General features: G+C 47.1%; 1 protein-coding gene across 1 annotated transcript in view; it reads left to right on the top strand.

Moving 5' to 3' along the window:
- The first annotated feature begins 804 nt into the window (after window positions 1-804).
- Window positions 805-22,059, top strand: part of PTCH1 (patched 1) — a 154,781-nt gene continuing 133,526 nt past the window's right edge. The window contains exon 1 of the mRNA XM_069625703.1: window positions 805-955. Coding sequence (XP_069481804.1) covers window positions 953-955 — 3 coding nt within the window. The 5' untranslated portion in view covers window positions 805-952. The remainder of the gene's footprint in view (window positions 956-22,059) is intronic.

Consider the following 22,059-nt stretch of genomic DNA (forward strand, 5'->3'; position numbering starts at 1 on the left):
TTTTCTCATGATGGTCAGTTGGTGTCAACAGGGGTGGCGTTCGCCATAATAGTGACAACTAATTGGACTGGGGAGGGGCAGTTTATGTTGAACAGTTGGTGTGTCATCGTTTGGGAATGTGTCTGTGTGAATGCAGGTTTCATGGGCTCGGTTTCATCCAGCACCTGAAACTGTAAACAAATTCTGGCCACTGCCTTTTAGTGAGCAGGTGGTCACACCCAGATAGGGCTTCGGGGGTGGAGCACTGCATGCATTGCACCTTAAGTTGTTCAAAACCTGCATGCAAGCATAGCCAGCGTGTTCTAAGTGGCCGTTTTGCAGTGAATGAACACTTGTAAACAGAAATATGGCAAGCGCCTTGCGGACAGCGGCAGAGCAGCCCAAGCTTCCTAGCTTTGGGTCGGTCTGGAGAGTGGAAGCCGTCTACATTCGTTTGCCGGATCGCATCCTCGGGCTTGACCCTGCTGTTGCACATCTGGAGGCGGCCCGTGCCTTCCTGTCATCCGCGTGTGTGTCTCTCTCTCTCTCATCTGCCTTCCTGCCTGGCTTCCTCTCCCCCTGGCAGCCAAGGGCCAGGGCCGCGGCTCTGTTTACCCTACAAGCCCGGGCCGCTGCGCAGAGGCCTCGGCCCAGTTTACTTTGCTCCCTCTGATGGCTTCCTTGTAAAGGGGTGAAGATTGCCGGGCCCCGTCACGTGACACTGACAGGTCCTGCCTATTGACGGAGCCGGACCACCCACGTGGAGACGATGGGGCTGCTTAATAGGAACAGGCATGTAATTGTGCGCGCTCCCCACACTCGGCGCTATGCCCGCAGCCCGGGAGGAGGAGGAGGAGGAGGATTACCACACGCTCAGCTCCTGATGGCCCCGCACTGCTGACGCCGGAGCTCCGCGCACCCGACAGCACTGCCCGCCCGCCCGCCGGCACAGGGACCTGCGCCCGAAAGGAACATGGTACGTGTGAACCGTCTGGGGAGTACCAGGGGCTCCCAGGGGGGAGCCTTACCCCGGTGCAGCAGACCAGGGTTCTGGGTGCGCAGGAGCTGGACATGGGAGTCTGGGGTTTTGTGGTGTTGGAGATGTGGTGCGTGCGAGGTGGGCAGAGGGGATAGGTATGGAATGCCGGGTGATGCACCACCACCTCGCCCTCCTAGACCCATGGCTGGGAGTGGGCATGTCCAGTGAATAGGGGACATGGGAGACCCTGGGCGCTGACAGGGGCTAGCCAGGACACGGGGAGCTTCTCAGGTGCGCAGCTATTCCCTGCCTCAAGGTGATCGTGGGTGTGATGCTTGAGCTGCCTGTTGTGGTTTTAAATCCGGATTTCACACCCCACCCTGAGAGTTAATCCAGTACCAAGGAAAGGCATTGCTGTTAGAATGCGGCTGCTGCTGGTTCTCCAGGGGATTATTGGAAGGGGGCAAATGTCTTACAAAATATTGTGTTGATATTATGAACGTGCCATTTCTTGGAGCGGCCTGGGGCATTGGAGGACTGCATGTCGAGAGTGTGTCTTGGATGGGCGCTTCTCAGGGGGACGTGGAGCGCAGGCGGTGGGTGTGAAATAGTTCAATGCCGAGAGGGGGCTGCTGTTGTAGATCCCCTGGTAGGGTCAGTCCAGCTTGGGGTGCCATTCCACGGCAGGGCGCACTGCTTTTTCCTCATTACCCCTGCTGGGTGCGGCTGGTGGTCGCCGATGGTCCCATTTTATCCATCTCAGCCCAGGCGATGAAAGGGGTGCGAGCGCTGGTGCTATCCGGTGTCTGATGACACCCCGTGGCGAATCCCGGAGGGGCACCTGATCACTCAATATGGAGCGCACGGAGATCAAAGAGGAGTTTAACAGCTCCCAAAGGGTCATCGCTAACTTCTGGCACTACACAAGTGACGGAAGATGATGGATTGTGCCGGCTGATCCCCATCACAGAGCGTGAACATGGTGAGGGTCGACTCGTATGTGCATGTTTACAGGCGGGATCCTTCCGAATGCGGCAGACCACACATCGCCGTGCACATTAGACCAGAGAAAGCAAATGCGAAAGCTTTGACCTTTGCTCTTCAAGGGCGACGGGGCAGCGATGCCTTGCGTGCATTTCCCGTGCATTGAACGCTATGCGTGCGTGGGATCGGTATTGGCTGCGGACCGTCTTCTTCCGTAGTCATGGTTCTGCTGGGATGCCCGATCGGTTTGTGTGCAGACGGTCACGTGCGGGTGGGGTACGTTTTTCTGTTTCATTCTGGCATGTTTGCTGTGGAGCTTTCTGGAGCGAACAATGTACTTTTTTTGTTACAAACACTGCGTACGCTGGCGATGCGTTACATTTCCATCGGAGAGGGGGCTAAAAAGAGAGGTGGGGTGAAAGGCGATCAAGCGAGCAGGGCCTTTCCCCTCGCCTCTGCGCTGGCCCGCGGCCCGCACACACCTTTCACTGGCTCCTGCCGGCCACACATTGTGCCGAGCCCCATTGAGACGTGTAGGCGGGATGTGTAAACCCGGATTAGCAGTGTGAAAGGAGGGCGCACAAAGCGCCCCAATTGTTTTACTTCCCTTTCAGTTCTCACGCGTATATCTGTTATAAAACGTGTTGCCCCAGCAGTGGGCGAGGGGAGAGAGGGGGTGAGGGTCTTCTCAGCCCCCCACTTACCCCGACGGAGATCTCTTGGGCGAACGCCCCTTCTTAATGACAGCCTGGATACCATGTGTGGCCAACACTAGCCTCCCCACCCGCACCGGGTCCGTCACTCTAATGGGATTTTCCAACCGGGGCCTGTTGCGCGAGCCCCTGCTGGTGACACGGATATGAATCCATCCGAGATATGTATTGCTGCCGCTCATTCTGAAAGGTCAGGGGGGTCGGCTAAACTAAGGGGGGCAGGTAGAACTGCGTATGAAACGCGTTTGTGTCACTCTCGGCTCTGCCAGGCCAATCCGACGCAGAGCAAGTGGTGTGGGCAGGATCACACGTTTTGGTGGAGTGGGGAAGCCAGGCTTAGAAGTCGGGTCTCCTCGTTCCGCTTTGTATAAAAGACCGTACGTGTTTTTTATCAAACCCAGTGCATGCATCTATATAGGACCCATTTGTGGGAGGACCAGGTGGGTGGGTTTCATGGGGCCGTGATCCCACCGAAGTCATTGGAAGTGTATCATTTTTGGAGAGGGTGGCTTTGATCCCACTGAAGCCATTGAGGAATTGGGCTGCCGGGCATATCCCGAGAAGCAGGGAATATGGGATTTGCGCCAAAGCTCGCTGCAAAGATCGGCGCCCAAGGTTTCCACCCTTCTCATCAACAGAAGGGCCAGCCCCAGACCTGGGGAGCCCTCTCCAGTGTACATACCTACCCCCCCCCCCCCCCCACGCTCCCAGGGCACTGACCGCGCTGCCATGCTTACGCCATGCATATTAAAGCTAACAAAGCCTGGAGTGTAAACAGCGGCATAGTGACCAGCCTCGGCTTTCTCGGTGGGAATGTCGCTCACATGCATCAGCAATGAAACAAATTGGGGGCAGGCCCGGCCGGGCCCACCCAGGTCGCAGGAGGACGTTTTACACAGACACCTCTTCCTCCCCCCTGCCCCCTTTTCTCTTTAAACATTAGAGAAACAAGGCCAATTAGACCCCGGCGGTAATTCATCTCCTGTGTGCGCGCAAGGCAGGACCACAGGGGAAGAGGCGATTAAGATGGCGCTTGTTTAGTTTGAGGCTCCGCATCGCGCCTTTGGAAGCGCGGCGGGAATGCGCTGGCAGGCCCCATTGTCCGACCTGTTTGGAGGAATTAAACGTTCGCCTCGGCAGGCGGGAGAGGGGGGGCGTGGGGGGGGGGGCTTTGCAGAGCCTGGTGGACTGACAGATGTAGCCAGGTTTTCTCATAGGGTGCCACAAGAAGATCCGGGGGCCACCGCGTTTTTTAAGAGCCTCGGTGGCCACTTTCCTTTCATTTGTAGAATTATTATTCTGCTACGAACCTTGGAAGCGCATCAGAAACAATTCCTCAAAACAAACCATTCACTCGTTTTTGAGGCCACCCTTCCATGTCATGCCTTGAAACACTTGTGTATCGGCGCGTTATAAACGCCATATCATATCCTATCCTATCATATACCAAATTACAACAAAGGTAGCAACTAGCAAGATATAAAAGCACCTTCGTGCTCGATTTAAACCGTTCTTGGGGTCTTTCGCCGCGTTTATCTTCTGGGTGATGGCGCGCTACTTCCGCAGAGGCTGCCTGCTGCCTTGGGGTGTGACCCGGTGGCGCTGCTACTTGAATGGCACCGGCGCAGGCCGAGCTTCCGGGCACCGTGTGATATTCAGCAGGCTTGCAGTTTGGAACACACGTTCCCACGGATATGGACCACTCCATCATGTTTGAACTGGGGACATTCAGTGAAACCGGCTGTCCGATATCCGAGGGTGAACTCGAAGCTTATCTGCATGCCTCATACCACCATGGCTTTTCCTTTGCTGTAGGCTTGCTGCTCCAGTGGGGCACATAGGTATGCACATGCTACCAGCTGATGAGACGCACATTACTTTTTAAACGTGCATCAATTGCATGGTTAACACACGCACCTTAAATATAACTTTACAAATAAATATGTGCGTGTATTACAATCATTTAAGGCCCAACCTTCATCTTGTCTATTCAATCGATAACAGGCTCAGATTTCTCCATTAACCAAAAAAAAAACACACACACAACTCACGCCCAACCAGGTACAACCAAACAACTCTAAATGCATTATAATGAAAACTCCTATGGAATAACAGGGACAATGTTAAACAAAAACTTTTCTTTTATATACAGCTGGCCCAATTCCTTATTCATGCTAGGATTGTCTGCGAAGCCCAGATGTATTTTCAGAAAGGTGCTATACCTCAACCATCCCCCTTTCTATATTGGAGGAAGAGACACACTTTGGTGTGTCTATTGGAAGCCCTGTTAGTCTTTTTACCATTGTACTTTGTTCCCCTTAGTTGGCAATGTACACCTTCCCAGCCCTCGTTGCCATGTAGCAACACCGTGCAGCTCTTGGCTTTATACGCACCGAGGCATTCATTGAGCAGGCAGGCTCAACACGTATGATAGCATCTTAAAAGGGCCTGCAAGCGCAGTGTGCATTTCTTGGCAACCTTTTTAGTTCACCACTTTCCATTTTTACTAAAAAGGAAGCCCAAATAACAGGCGGAGTCCACCACCTCAATTCTTTCCCCATTTAAATTCCAAATGGGATGGTTGTTACCTTTCCAAATGGCATTATTTTTTGTTTTGTGCATATTCACATGCAAGCTATGGCCCCGCCCTGAAGCCGACCCTCCTGGCACGAGCGCTAACAGAGCAGCATCGTCTTCATATGGGGGTGCCCCATGTGAAGCACTTTGCAATGCTGGGGGATAGAACGAGATGGGTCGAAATATGGGAGGAATACAATTACACAACAGAGGGGCCAAAGAGCAGCTTCGCTTCACCCCTTTTTTGGGGGTCAAAATCAGCAGAGCAGTTTCTAGCTCTCGAACCCTGCACTGCTGCGCGCGTGTCTAGATAGCGCAATTGAATACGCTGCAGAAGTCCATATGGGACCTTCCACCAGACCACATTTCTGTTTACTGAGTCCAAAGCTTTCTATAGGTCAACAAAGCCCATATATAAACCCCTCCCCAACCATACATACAATATTTTTCAATAATACGATTTATAATACAAATGTGATCTATAGTGGAAAACCCCTGCTTGGGATGTTTTCAATATGTTCATTCTTCTAATCTAAGAATCAACATGTGGTAATAACCTTGCTTGCGGTGTCTAAAAGAGAGCTAGGACGATGGCAGTGGGGGCCATGAATCGAGGCCAGTCCAGAAATCGGAATGAACAAGCTGCCACGCCAATGCTTTGGAAGAGCCCAAGATTGACTGGTGGCATTCAAAAGATTAAGCAAAATAGGTGTCCACCAATTGGGAAATGATTTGAAAACATCAAATGGTACCCCATCCGGCCCAGCAGCTTTACCATAGTCAAGCCACTTAATACAATTGAGAATTTCCTCCTCATAGAACCCTATAGTTTGCACAATAGTCCTTACCTCTATCCCCATCAATGTGTTCTGGATCCAAAAAGATCCCCTGAAAGGTGGCTGACCGCTTGATCAAGGATGTTGGGCTGTCTTCCCTCTTCCTTCTCGCTAGGCGCTTCGTACCCCTTGTCCACTTTCTGCCAGCAAAGTTTGCTATCATTCCTATATAGCGCCTTCTCCAATAAATGCCATTGCTTAACAGCATAGCATGCTCCATCCTTCTCCTTCTCAATATCTTTTTATAGCCACTCTTCAAATTTTACAATTGCCCTGAGTGAGTGCCACCTTCCTGACCTGCTTTAACCATTTTGCTTTCCCTATGTCTGCACTCATGATCACACCAGGGGCAACCATAGACATATTTAAATTACCTGGGAAGAGTGCTCCACTTGCAGATGTGCATTTTGATCGATTACTTGCATCAAGTTTTCAGAACCCTGTACCACAGCATTACGTGTACTTTATTGCGATTGCAAATTTCCTGAGATATTTTTAATTTCAGTAGATTAAATAATGCCCTCAAAGGAAACCTTAAATACCAGTTAGCGGATAGTCCTTTCCATAAGGATGTTGGGTGTTGCATTGACGGTGTGAGCAAGAAGTGATAGCTATCCATTTGATTTGCCACAGAAATGGTCTCCACCCTGGAAAATAGCAATCTATTAAGCAATAATCAATTATGGAGGAAGACTTTCCTCTGTTGAGCGTGCACCTAGGAGATATAGCTCCTGAAAATTTTCAATTAAACTCAACTAGAGCATGTTCTCTCAGAAATTCAGAAAGCTCCCATCCTCTGGAGTCATGCTTCAAATTTAAGTAGCTTTGGGTTTTCACCCTAAATTACTAGGTTAATCCAGACATGGATCCCTTGCTCACTGTTCTTAGAGAGGCGCAGCTCCAGCTCACTGACGAGCAGGGGTGTTGCTAGGTCTGGAAAAGATCGGGGGCTAAGCTAATGTTGGGACTGGTGGGACTCGGGGGCTAGCTAGCCTTTTGCTTGTTGTCCCTGAGCTTTTATCCGTGGCCACAACCAAAAGACCCGGGGCTACAGCCCCATAAGACCCCCCCCTAGCAACACCTCTGCTGACGAGGCCCAACCAGGCCGAAACACGTGTCTGGGGTTGCTGTTGGTACTCTTGTTCAGAAGAGAATTGCCAGGCATTTCGGTGCTCGACTGCCCTTGGGCAGGACAAAGACTGATATGTAGTGCACATTTCTCTTCTGTGAAAGGATGGTGAGCTAAATACTCTGTTTGAGACTCTAACCCGGGATATAGGCCGTTAGTAGAGAAACTCCCAGAACCCCCTTGTTTTTGCATGTATTCCCCACCTACATTCCATGGTTTCCTCTAAAAACCTTCTTTCATTGGAATTCTCATAAATTGGGCACAGCTTGGCATTAGCATCTCCCATGATTCTAGCATTCCCCCCATGACGCATGGTTTGCTAACCTGTCAACCGCTTTCTTCAGACTGTACTAAATCAGAGTACTACCTTTAGTCAGGAAACGTACATTAACAACTGTTAAACCTTGAGTGGCGTGAGGGGCACCAACAGATGTTGCCACCACCAGTGCGACTGGAATCCTTTTAAACTCAAGAGGCAGAGACTGCCGTACACGTATTATAATGACGCCACTCAGGTGCCCCCTTGTGCTTTTCTTTACTCTAATAAAGAAACTGACATAGCCCTTCAAGATATAGTCATAATTTGCCCACATTTGTAGTAGACAAGCTGATCTACCCGGGGTTGCCCGGGCTTTCATTCCATCAAATGCTCAGGCAACTCGGCAAAATTTGGTGCAGATTGGTGAAACGGTATGGAATTGTATAAGGAACAACGCTTCACCAAGCCACACACCCACAAACACATATTCACTTTTGAAATCCGGGGAGAGGGGTGGCGTGTCCAGATGTCACGTAGCCAGTAATGTCTGGTGGTTCCTCTAGGTGACTGTGCAAAATGTGGTGCAGATTGGTGAAAGGGTGTGGAATTTTACAGGGATCATATGCTTTTCCACAACCCACAAACTCACACATTTTCACTTTTATATATATATATATAGATGGATAATGTCATGCTTCCTAACACACGCCAGCCACTCACAGTCGTTCTGTTTATCTCTAAACCCTGAAATGTTCTATGAAATGAAATGCAAAGGGACAGATGTAGAGTCATTTGCCTGAGTTACTGCTGCAACGGCGGAGTTTGATTCATGCATCCAAAAGCTGCATCCAGAGTGGGGGGAGCTCTGTAATGTTTATAACACCCTTCAATGCAACTGGTGTCAGATACATAATTGGGGAGTGTGTAATCTTAATCTCCTGCAAACTTCCCTCCTTCAGAGCTTGTGCTACACCTTGTGCTCAAAAGATCCTCTAACTATAGCCAAAATTAAGGAGTACCAGGAGTCATGGAGGTGACATTGCTTAGCTTTAGTGTCTAAAAACACTTCAATACCCATGTTTGCAAGCACCTCTCTACACTGGGTAAAACATGCCCTTAAGTAAGGAGTATTAAAACCAATTCACACATTACACCTCCCATAAAACATACAGTCTGGCAACATATATATTAAACAGCATTTCATTAACTCAGTGTGCTTATCAAAGAGCACTTGTACACGTTTTTATTTCCGTGTGACTTTTCTTTAAAAGTTAAAATCAAATTAAGTTGCCTCCATTACTCAAATGGAGCTATAAGTAAAGTGTTTGCCTCAAATTCATAAGCGTTTGACTGATCTCAAATCATGGCTCATCACTTTATCGGCTCCTCTAGATTCTTCGGTCGAGGTTCCATCTTGATGCGTCACTTTGACAACTCCCCTAGAAGCTCCAAACAAAACACTGTCTGGGGGTGGGGGGTGCTGCCCCCTTGTTCGAAGGCCAACATGCACCTATGCTTTTTAAGTCACAATTGGTCTCCTCATCATTAGTTCAAGTTTTGCCCTCAATGAGAAATCCCCAAAATTGACATTAGAGCTAGGAGGGTGAGCATTCCTGATTTTTAAGTTATCAGCTTGAAGGACTATGTTGATGGGTTCATTCACTGCCCCATGCTCGATCAACAAAGGCGCTGAGCCATCAGTCTCGATCTTCATAAAGGTAGAGTCACCCACCATGCTATAGTTTGAGCATTTCTCAGTTGAAGCCGCTAGATTGGAAACAAATCCTATTGCCATTTTATTGACGATACCCAGACTTTTGTTCGACAGAGAATACTCTTTGGCTTTCTCCACCTTTTATAGATGCCAATAAGTTCCTAATTTCAGCCAACGCAGGATCCATATGGAAAGGTTGTGCCAGTGCTTCCACCCCCAACTCATTATCTATACTTTTCTCTACTAGAGATTGAGCTGCAGTCAGACACAAGTCATACGAAGATGAAAGAATTTACACTCTCCCGCCTAAGGAATCTTATTTACTGGACAGTTGTCTCCCTTGGGGACAGGATCAGGATCTCCCCCATTGTTGTCCTCATAGGGCCTTTGAGTTGGCTGGAAATTTGGATCCTTTTTCACTGCAGCAAACTCTGGGATAGTTGCCTACCTGATAATGCTGTTCATCTCGAGTTTCCTCAATGGGAGAACTAGCCGCTGCATCCATAACCTCCATCACCAGATGTTCATTTGCTATTAGAACATAAAGCACTTTGCACGTCGTGAGCTAGCGTCATTTTCTCTATTATCTCACTTGATGGTTATGGTGAGCCTTTGCTCCCTATACGCCTCAGTTCATACATTCGGACAACAGAGAATTACAACGCTTCCTGCAGGGATATATCGGATGGTTCAGACCGCAACATCACAACCTTATCCGCTCGGTGGTTAAAGCCACTAACGGGGGTGAACATAAGTCTTCAATGTCTGCGGGAGCTTTGTCCATCTTCTCTCTGGGTATAGAGTAATGCAGTAAGCGTGGCCAAAAGCATCAATATTGGTCATTTTCTCAAATATATTGTTCACTCCAGAATTTGCTCCAATACATCCTGATTGCTTACAGGGTAATTAGCTCTTTGTGGAGACATTGATGCATGCAACATAGAAACATTATGAGTTCTTAGGGGCTCTATCTTTTAATACAGGGAGTTTGTGGTCCTGCGTGTTAAAATCTTCCAATGGTTTATCTGGACCAAGGGCCAAACTTACCAGGCCACTACTGTCATACTGAGCTCCCTCAGGGCTTATTAAGGCCCATTTAAATGAGGTTGCTTAAAAACTCTTTTTCCAGAACAGGTAAAATGTTAACACCCCCGGCCTGCTTGATCTAATTGTTTTTCCCCTACTGGCATTATTAAGTTTTGACTCAACCGCCATCTTGATTAGTGCCCCGACACCAACCTGATCGAGAAACGTAGAATTGTACTAAATAGCTAAATAGCCTAAACTGCCTTTAGAGTACAGCACCTAAAAGGGGAATGCAAAGGTAACATGTTCTGATGCACTAAAGCGCTGATGCCCACCGGTGCTCTCTGCCACTGTACAATGCATTCAAGTATACTTCCTATTGCATCCAGCAATAGTATAACAATGTGTCAGCTCATTTGAAACTACATATGATAACATACAAAATGTAACAAGCTCAAATAGAGAGGCAGTGTGGTGTCCCCAGTTGCTCCACACCACTCACCAGTCACTCCCGTTTGCACTGCTCCCTCAGCCAGGAGTCTGGCATCAGCACCCCCAAAATGACAAAGTCATCGAAAAGCAACTGCACTCATGCTGCAGCTGGCACCAACAGAGAGGGGTGATCCGGATGGGTGCATAAGTGGAGCACCTGGGTCTGAAGTGAGCAGGCGGACAGCCAGGAACGCCCGCAGAGTAGAGGAAAGGACCTCTACACGATGTTGCGCCAAGCCACACTACTTCCGTACTGGACAATCCGGCAGCACGTGCTTGTCCATTTTGTACGCTCTTAATGGTTTAAAACATATCTTTTCACAAATGGAGGACAATGAATTAGACAACTCTTCGGCTTTCCCCTTCCTACACACACCTTTACTACCAGCTCATTGCCGCCAGTAATTCTCTGCTTGGGCGTGTGGCCTGAAGTAAAGGCCATCTTTTAATTCCTCAGAGCAAGTTAACTCGTTTGTTAAGATTTCTATTTCCACACCACACAATCTTTATTTCTTCAGATTACATGGCTTCAGCGTACAGAGGACACACATGTGGATTAAAGATGAGGGAATTTCTTCTAGCGACCACCCACCTCTGCAGAATTGTCCTGCCTTGGCTTTTGTTCAGCAGGTATCGAAGAGACGGAACACAGTTGTTGGAGCAAGGGAGAGTAGCATGCTTGCTTGTAGGCATGCTGGTGCGAAGGATGTATTTCCGCGGCCTTTCTTCCCACATCACAACACGCATTATTCAGGTTTAGGCTGATGTGGCCTGTGGAGAAAACATGTTGCTGTTTTGTCATAGAGCTGCGAGGGAACGCATCGTAAATGGTAGGTGTCTGCCCCAAAGATGCTGACCAGGCCCCTCCTTTCATTGCCAAACATGTCCACCCGTCCACCCATCAGGAAAGGCAGATCTTTCAAGGCCTCGTGGTATCATAAAGGGATGGTCAGACTAAGCCTGTGACAAAGCCTAATAACCCTGGAAGTCCACTGCAGGTCCCTATATGCAGTGGCACCCAGGAGCTAGAGGCTACACGCTCACCTTTCCCTGTGCTCTACAAAGCGCCCCGATTCGTAAAAGAAGCGTCTTGCTTCATGCAAAATCCTTACTGCATGCCAGAGGTGAGTGGCTCTATAGAACAGCAAAGCACTTTGATGCATAAGCGTCTTGCTTTGCGTAAAATCCTTACTGCATGCCAGATGTGAGTGAGTCGCTCTATAGAAGAACAATGTACTCTGAAAGAACCAGGCTTATTGCTGAGGTAAGGTAGCCACTGGATATATGGCAAAGACAAACCCAGCTGGATGTACCAGGTGGCATCTAATTATCCTTGCTTCTCTAGAGGACCCCCCAGGTATGAACAGCCATGGTCCATCTGCATGATAGCCGGTATGTCGAAGATCTTGTGTATGACGGACAAGCTTCGCGTAGAAAGCACCCCCCTGCATGTGTGAAACAGCACTGTGCATGGGCGAAAGCCTTGGCTAAAAGAATGGTCCATGTAAGAGAACAGCTGCCTGTACGAGGCACAATCCATGAACTGAGAAGCCTGATCAAATCACATAAAGTTCCTCCACCGGCCATCAAGACTGCTGCTAGTCAAGAGGCTTGTTTCATAAGGACAAGCACCTGGTTGGTCAATAGTCCCGCCTCCTGAATGAAAAAAATCCCTGCTCTGTGGAAGTGTCAACTTCGTATGTGAATGGACTAGTTTAGTGTATGGAGACGACCCAGTCCTTCGTGCAGTCCAGCTTCATGTAAGAAGGACATTTCAAACAGGCTGCACTCACAAACATCTGGATACATCTTAGGAAGAATCCCTCTCCATCAATCATAGCTGTGAATAAAAGGCTGGATCGGGCCTTTCTGCAGGGAGAGTTCAGCTCCATTAACAAGTCCACCCTCCCCTTGATCTGAGGTACTCTTCTCAGTGTCACATGTGCCTTGGATGTTGAAACTGCCTTCTTCATGGGCGGATTAGTATTACATTGAAGAAGAGTCCCAGTGCATACACAAGGAGTCCAACTACATAGATCAAGACCCCGTGCGACCTTGCCGAATACTATAATACCTTCTCTAGGTAGAAAGAGCTCTGCTCTGGGGACGATACACAAAATAGCTCGAAACATGACCCCCTTCCATTTCAGAAGCACTCTGGTCCATGTATTTGTATGTATTCATTTAAAATTAAAAATGCTTGAACAAAGCACTATAAAAAGAACATATTGGTGGCTGGAGTGGCTACCTTAAACACCTTCACAGAGCCCCAGTATAGTATTCAATATAATAAACAATAGGGTGGTAGTGAAGGGGCTACAAACAATAAATGGGGTGAGCACAAGAAACATCTGTAAAACGTCTGCAGCAATGACAGTGTTTGCAGACATGCAATCTAATGCTGAGGGTGATCGCAGATCATCAGGGGGTCAAAATGGAGGCCCCCTAAGCCTCTGGGTCTTAATCCTGGAAGAGAAAGTGGTTCTTAGGGGTGATTTCATTTATTTATTTACTTTATTTTGTATAACGCACCACTCGCCGGAAGGCCTCAGGGCGCACACAGGATAGTACTGGAGACAAAAAACAGAGAAGGCATCAAAGACAAATCAAAAGCAGGGAGAATCCAATACTTTGTCAAGAGGGCAGTCAAACTCCTTTGTGGTTTTAATTTTTCTTAGGTCAAGTGGGAGAGAGTTCCAGATTTGTGGAGCTTGGGCATCCAAGCCTGTACCTCCAAATCTGACCAGCCTGGAAGAGCCTGGCTTGATCCTGAGACCTGAGGGTGCGGGATGGCTGATCGGGCCTTCAGGCGCCTAACAAGATAGGTCGGGGCTTCATGAATCAGGCATTTGCGGGTCAGAGTGAGAATCTTGTGGGAGACACGATGTTTCACAGGCAACCAGTGCAGCTCCCTCCTTGTGTTGGTGATATGATCCCGTCTGGAGAGACCCAGGCCCCATTGTGAATCACTTGTAATGCTGAAAGGTTGAATTGGGAGGTAGCAATCGGTAGACTGTTGCAGTAATCCAGCCACGAATTTACAAGGGCTGTGGCTGGGAGATAAATATTTCTGTGTGAGAGAAAGGGGCGAAAGTGGTTGAGCAGTTTATTGATAAAACCGCAGGAGTCCCAAATCTGGGCGATGTGTTGTCTCATTGTCAGTTCGGCATCTAGGGTAAGGCCCAGAGTCTTCACACTCTTGGCCACCAGGATGTTGTTGTTATCGATGATAAAGCTGTTATACTCAGGGCAAATTTTTTGAGCATGTGGCCAGAGGCCACAACAAGGAGCTCTTTCTTATCAGAGTTGAGGGCCAAGGAGTTGGTTGCCATCCAAGCCTGGATGGTAGAATAGATTGTGTTAATGGCCAATGTGTCCTGTGAGTTAGTGCCTGAGAGCTTTAGGATGACCTGGATGTCATCTGCATAGTTGGCACAGAGGATGCCCAGGTCGTCTAGAAGCCCCAGAAGCGGCAGGAAGTAAATGTTGAAGAGGGTGGGTGAAAGAAAAGAGTCTTGCGGGACCCTGCAGGTGATAAAGACAGGCACTGCTGGCATGTCCTTCATTTCAGGGGGCAGGGAGTTCAGTGATGGGGAGGTAGGAGGTAGCACAGAGTGGCATGGGACAGTTAGGTTGGGGAGAGCTTGTAGGCTCAGAGTGAGAGTGGGTGAATAGATTTAGCCTAGGGATGAGGGCAGTCTTGAACACAACAAGGAATTCCAATAGTGATTGCTTTATTTAAAAAAAATGTTTTTGATGAATGGCTCCCAGGTGTTGTCACTGGTTGGATGTGGGCACGAATCATGGGAGGTTGTACAAGGTAGAAGTAATACAGCTTCATACCTTGTTAAGAGGAGCAAAGGGAGAGTCTTATGGGGAGGCAAGAGGAGAGATCCGGTCTGCCCACGACCTGGGTGGTGAGGAGTCTTTTGGTTGAGTGGAAGTTGAGATGGGGCAGATTTTAAAGATGTTCACATGTCTAAGCCTGGCAGCCGAATGAGTGGGAGAAGGGAAGGTTTAGGTCGCTGTCTAGGAGAGACCCCCCAGATTGTGAACTTCAGTGGTAAGGAGGCACTGATATAGAACAGGGAATACGGGCTCAAGCAAGTGTGATGGACGGCAGGCAGCTAATGAGGGGAGGCGGAAGTTGGGTGAAGGATGGGAAGAAGAAACATCTGAGTATAATAAGTAATAAGTAAATCGATGATTGCAGAACACAAAAGGGAAGATGACTTTTCTTTCTGAAAGAGGATGTGTACGATATAAAAAAGGTGAGGACCAAGAATAGACCCCCAGAGGACACCATAATCTACTCTGTGATGTGCATCGCCACTTGTCCCATGATTGTTCATGGGTTTGTCTGTTTTGGTTGGCACATTGAGGTCACTTAAATCAGATGTCATTTCTTATCGAATGACGATAATCAAACTTGTATAGTACGTTTTGGACATGTGAGCCCTATACATCTAAGAACCCTACCCAATGAAGGTATTTTGCAGTATTTGCAAGAGCCTTGCTCTATGGATTTCAGGCACCCTTTGCTCTATGCTGAAAAGACCATGGAAATTGTAGGTTCGATTATTTTACTGAGAGGCTCCACTATGTATGTTAGAACCAGGCCCCATTAGCAACAGAACAAGATGGTTCTATGCATGTCCGCTCCCCGCACACGGGCGCTGCGTGATGGATGTGAGGCCCAGGTGCCACTTGCATCTGAACCACGCGTGATGAATGCAAGATCGGCGCTCTGTGATGGAAGGGTACTCGGGGTAAGGAAGATCAATGCCCCCTGTATGTCACTGTGTGGTAAAAGTCCTACCTCTGATACTTTAGAACAGAACGCCTTTGTTTCACTCCATTGTTTACATGAGGGTTGCATGGGCGCAAGGGTCCTGTCACTTTTAAGTAATGAACACGCATTGTGCTGGTTCCAACTTCCGTTTAGTTTAGAGCACAGCTTCGTGCATGCATGAACTTGGCCATTTGTTAATCCTACCGCATATATTGTAGAGCTCTGCGCGAGGAAAGTAACTTGCTGTCGCCTCATGCATGTTTAAGCCCTGCTGCTGGAATGCTAGGGCCGTAACTCAATGCTGTTAGAGGCGAGCCAATCATCTGTTAGGGACGAGCCAATCATCTGTGAGAACTCTATTCCTGTATATTAATTAGTCCCTTGCCAGCTGGCATGCTAACCACCTCCGCGTGGAAGGGACTAACCCCCGTTACGGCCAACGCCGGGGCCGCGTGTTACAACTTTGCCTGCTGTATCTAAAAGCCCCATTTTATCAGAGTTGCATAAAAGAAGTGCCTGCTTGTGTGTGTGAGCTGTTAACACGTCTACTTAAATAGTCTATTTATAAGCAGTGCCAGAAATGTTCATTGGCTCCAGCAAGTTTTGCTCTGTTTGCAGCTCGTCAGTGTGGTTTTGTAGGGGTTAGAAAGTTTACGATTTGGGTAACTTAACTTGGATGTTAAGGCAAGCGACAAGCTGGGGAGAGGGAGGCCTGCGTATTTCTGTTATATGCACTAGTAAATAAAGCGGGATTGTATAATTTTGGTGCAAGCTAAATGAAAGGCTTGTGTACAGCTGAAAAGTGAGGGCAGAGAAATAGAATGGGCTCATGTTAAATGAGACAATGTAATACTTTGTTTCCAAATGTGTAAATACGTTGTTGATCCCATGGTTTTGAGGCCTGCTTGGAGTCTCTGGTGGTTAAACGGAGCCATGTTGTGTATGCGCCAGGTAAATGGAGAGAGTCAGCTTTTATTATGCTACGTATTTTCTTTTTCAAAAGATAAAAACTTTGGTTAGCAGAAACCAGGGGTGGCTCGTCCATAATGGGCGACGGGGCATCAACCCACCCATTTTGGATGAGCTGCCTTAAAAGCCCTCTGGAAACACTAAGCGCTCCCTCAGCTGCAGGGCTGGCTTTAACTGTCAAAGGGAAACATAGACCTACCAGAACAGGTAATGCTAACTGTCTGACCATACCTAAATACAGGCTCACTACTATTGGTGGCAACAGCTTTACTGTAAAGGCTGCTAAATTCTGGAACTCACTCCCTCAAGATCTAAGAGCTGACCAACCCTACCTAAATTTCAGAAAAAATGTAATAAAACACATCATCGCCACTGACCCGTAGTCCCCTGTACCTGTTGTGGACCTGCCCACATCCGAAGAGACCTCTTGCCTGGCATTAATAGTGTATTATATTTGAAGGCCATGTGCAAACAAGTCTACATGTGAGCCTAAGTGATATACGAAGGGCCTTACCTTTGTAACATATTTTTGTACAGTGCTTATTGTTTATTTCTGTAATTATATAGGCCATTTCTATTCTTTGACATTATTTTGTACATTGTGTATACATTGTTAGCATGTAAATACTGTATCCTGTGCTCATTTCGCAACTTTTTAAGCTTTGCATTTCCATACTGCTGCGCCCTCTTACTTCCGAGTCTGGTGCACATAACAAATGAATAAACAAACAAACAAACAAACCATACCTGAGTTCGCTGGAATTCGAACCTCTGTTGCTCTGCATGGTTTTGCTTCCAAGACCAGCGGGTTGCCTCTGAGCTATCCTCCGTTCACTTCTTCTGCCATACCATTCTGTCCCATGAGAGAGCCTGCCCCTCAGGAAACTGTTCCTGCATTAAAGATGGCCTTCTGCATTCATGCGCCTTTATACTGTGCCAGAGTATAAGCCCACTATCTACAGTACAGCGATCAATGTCCCTAATGTACTGTGCTAGATGACAAGAATGGGACTGAAATATATTGTGTCAGAACTAACACTAACTCAATGGATTCTTTATTTTTCTTGGTAAATAGTGCCATTACCGAATAATTAAAAAATCATCTTTGCAAAGGGTCATAACAAATAGTTTTAAGATCCATTAATGAGACACACCAGACTTCACATGGAATCTTCATCATCTGTATAATGCATAAGACTTATTTTCGTCATCATTTTTTTTTCTTTTATTGATTTGATATGTACACAGGGCATTAATGCAGAAAAAGTTCCACTTCAGGGCACCCAAAAGGCTAGGAGGGACAGAAAGGGGAGGGAGAAAAAAGTGAAGAGAGAATAGAAAAGGAGAGGAGGGAATCCAGCCTTTACAAATGAATCAGATGAAGAGGCCGATTAATAATATTATCATAAATCAGGAAGATGCTTTGACGACAACAAGTTAAGGAGATCTAGCTCAAATGAGTCAAATCATTTTGTAGGAGATTGTCATTGGCACAAATCGCAGAGGTGGTTATTTTCTAGTATTTGAATTTCCTTGTGTTTTGTCCTCATTTATGGCCAAAGGGAGCTCATTCCAGACCAATATATAGGTTCTGACATGAGTTTCTTTTCTGTTTTGGCCCTTTGCTTGGTGAAAGGTAGCCATTGCAGATTGTAGAATGCCATTGCAGCACGGCCCTACTCTGTCAGATCGGACCAAAGTTAACTTTCGCTGCCTGATTCTACACAAGTTGGAGTTGGTTGATTTAGGTATTTTGGCAGATCTAGGTCTAGGCTATTGCATTCATCTGATTTGTTGGATACCCTTTCTCGTGTGAGTTCCACCGTGTGGTTCATGGATAGATGGAATGGGATTGTGTTCAGGTGATGTAGTTGGAGATGAGCGGATTTCCTTATGGTGTTAATCTGAGCAGTGCATGACATACTTTAATCAACAAGAATACCGGGATTCTTTGTCCTGTCGGAGATGAAAGGGTGGTGGTCCAGGTTCTCCGACCATTTGAATAAGATATGATTGGTCAGATTATTAGCAAGGTTGATGATTTCTAATTTTGGAGGATTGAAACAGAGTTTAATTGATGACTACCATACTTGAATGGCTGAAAGGGATGCAGAGATGCACATGTTATTATTGCGATTTTCATGGACTTTAACAAGCATTTGGGTCATCTGCGTTTAGTTAAAGCATTCTGGACAGGATTGCATTACGAGTACAAGGGGGGAGCATGTAGACATTGAAAATCCATGGTGATATGGATGACCCTTGGGGGACTCAGCACACATTTAAAGGGGTGGGTGAGAATGGGCCACCTTCTAATTGTGCATGAGGTGCATTGCTTTAGGAAAGATGTCTGCCATGTTAGTGGCGTGTATGCATTTCTCGGCGACTTGAGGAGTATTGTGTGGTCTACCGTGTCATATGCCCTAGAGGGGTCTAAGAATATCAGGAACCCCTTTTTGTTTTAGTTCAGAAGTCTCATTGCATATTCGTTCATATTTAGGAGAGTAGTTTGGGTACTGGAATTGGTTTTGAAGCCTGAATGTCTAACATGGAAAAAAAACGCACTTTGTAGTACTGAATTTGTTCTATAATCACTTCTTCCAGAATCTTGGAGATAAATCGAAGGTTCAAGATTGGTCTCGGGTTGGAGAGATCTGAAGGCTCTCTTTAATTGTTGTTCTCTGGACTGGCAATGATACCTTGTTTTAGGGCAGAGTTAACAATCCCCGTCTGGAGGGAGGATTGACAAAACTGCAGTAGCAGGCAGTGATGTCCTTGATCAGAAAGGCTGCGCATATCTTCCAGAGAGGAATTGGGGGGCAGGGGGGCTTCGTTGTTCTCAGTAAGAATATTATTTTGTCCTCATTTAACTCACATAGGCGTGTGCCGGGTGTGATGTATTTTGCTTGCAGAACCTTAGCCATATTCTTCATTTTATTTTACAATTTATAGTGCGCATATCCAAACTACATCTGGACGCAGATGTACTAACAATGAAAGGGAAGCATAATGAAAGGATTAGCGAAGCAGATCATTGCAACAATTTCTTCCAGAACAGGGGCAAAGAGTAAATCTTCCGGAGGTCAGTGGGCAAGGAGCTCCAGATATGAGGGCCACTAATCTATTTCCTGATAAAGAAACTGGAAGAGTGGAGTACAAAGAAGGTTTTGTCCAGAAGATGTATTCGTACGCAGTGGGCGATGAAGGGACATTTTGGAGCCAAGATAGCTGGAGGCATTGTTGTAGATACATTTAAATATAAGGCAGGGTGTCTAAAAGAGAATCCGTTGATGCAAGGACAGCCGGTGTAGGGTTCTATGACACAGGGAGACCTAAGCAGACCTGGGGAGACTAAAAAGGAGTTTCACTGCAGCATTCTGGGATACCTGGCAGCGATTAATCTTGCAGGTTCGAATGCCAAGTAGAAGGGCATTGCAGAAGTCGAATCTGGAGTTAACCAGAGAACCTAGGACTGAAGCACAATCTGATTGTACAATAAGAGGCAGGACCGGTTTTAACAATTTCAGTTCTTAGTAGATGGATTTGACAACTTCACTGACATGTGAATTGCAGCTTAAAGTCGCCTGCCAAATACATCCAAGATGTTTCACCTCGGTAGAGAAGATGGTTGGGACATGTCGTCTCTTGAGTGAAAACCTGTGAGTCTATTTTTTTGTTGTTGATTTTTGTAATTTTTGTATTGTTTTGTTTTAACATTTTTTTGGGACCAAATACAACCACTTTGGGTTTTTAAGGTTTTTGAGTTGGAGCTTATTTTCAAGGATCCAAGTCATTATATTTTGCACACTGGCTAACACACAGGCTGATGGCTTCGGAGGGATTCTTAAGCCTAAAATACATTTGTGTGTCATAAACGTTGAAGTGGTAATTAACATTAGACCCGGCGAAAAAATTCAACAATGGTTGAATAAAAACATTGAACAGTATGGGGGAAAGAGAGGACCCCTGTGACACACATCATACAACGGATAAGGGATCGAAGTAATGTGTTTATGTGTAGTCTTAAAACTGTGGTGGATCAGTGTGTCACTGTGTGGCACCGCAACATGCTTGAGCAAGAGGTAAGGCCCGGACACACTGCACTGAAATCCCTACACAATGTATGGGGGTAAACATTAAAGATACCAATCGAGGCTTTGCATTGTGCATTTTTAACCATTTCATGGAGATCTTGGTAGACACAAAGTCCACGTTATGTTCCCAACTACAGTGGTCTTGCATATTGCCTATATTTTAGGGCAACCTTTGCATTATGTCCACTTTCCCAGTGGGCAATAGCCCTAGAAGGTCAATTCGGTAGTGACTTTCTCCCACAGAACACAAAAGCAATGTGTCCTATGTGTGAAGAGTTGTCTTCTGACATAATTCTGCCAATGAAAGGCAAGCTGGGGATCTTAGGAATGTTTCTAAGCAAGTCGATGCGAACCCTTCAAACACATAAACATTTCCGACTCCTTCCTCCAACTCCGAAGCTGCCGGTGACTGATCCTGACATAGCAATAGCAGAAGAACATTGTGCCATAGTGTGCCCCAGGTGAGGTGTGACAGAGGTACCCATATGGGCCGCAAAGTTCTCTGCAGAAGGGCAGAGCATGGGGACAATCGATACCACAGGTCTCTGAATATCCTTGGGCACTGACCTGGTAAGCAGGGAGGTGAAGGCCTGAGGTTGTAACCCTGCATGAGGTGAAATGCCTTCTGGATCTTAATCCCAGTACAAGCCTTGACAGCGGCCAAAGCCTCCTGAGGCCATTGTCTGACATCATACCTCAGCAGCTACTCAGGGCAAGCACCGGGGGAACTGGAAGTCTCCACGGAGACCACAGGGAGAATCTTGGTAGTGTGGCGCCTAATCGTAACAAGCCCAGAAGAAGCGTTCCTGCCCTAGCTAGCCCTCAGAAGGGTGTCACTTGGTTGGGGTTTCAATTGAAAAAAGTTTTACTCGCCCTTTTCTTCCTGACAAAACTTCCGAGGTGTTTCAGTGGGGACATCTGAAAAATATCTTCCCATAATGCCAATCGACTCGTAGAGGATGTGAGAAAGTGTGTGACAGAGCGCAGTGGTGGAGAGGACCCAAGGACTATAAACAGGGTCTGAGTATCCGCGTCTGAAAACGACCTGTGACACTGGGTGAGCACTGTGAACCCCGCTTTACCCGGCATACTGGGGAGGAAGTGAGGGGAAAGCAAGGAAAGCAAAAGCAAAAAATGTAAATACAGATATTTCAGGGAAGTGGAAAAGAAGAGGGCTGCATCAGGGGGATGACCCGTCAAAGAGAAAAGGAATGAGCAGAAGGAGCGTGGGCGGTGGAGACAAAGGTGTGGCCACTCTTAAAATGGAAGTATGCTAGGGCTTGATATGGCTCTGGTCCCATCCCTGCATGGCCGCAGTTCCCGAAAGTATGGAAAAAAGGCGACAGGACATGGCATATCATAGCCACACTCTCAGACATGATTTTAATTATCTCTGTCTGGGAGAAAAACAAAGTCCAAAACCCGAAAGAGAAAACAAAGAAAATTGCATGGCTACCTCATGGGGTTAAAAGTGGGCTTTCTACTTGGCACTCATCGACATCCCTCCCAGACTAAG

This window comes from Ambystoma mexicanum, chromosome 6p (assembly GCF_040938575.1).
Source record: "Ambystoma mexicanum isolate Mex_15411 chromosome 6p, UKY_AmexF1_1, whole genome shotgun sequence".
Classification (NCBI taxonomy): domain Eukaryota; kingdom Metazoa; phylum Chordata; class Amphibia; order Caudata; family Ambystomatidae; genus Ambystoma; species Ambystoma mexicanum.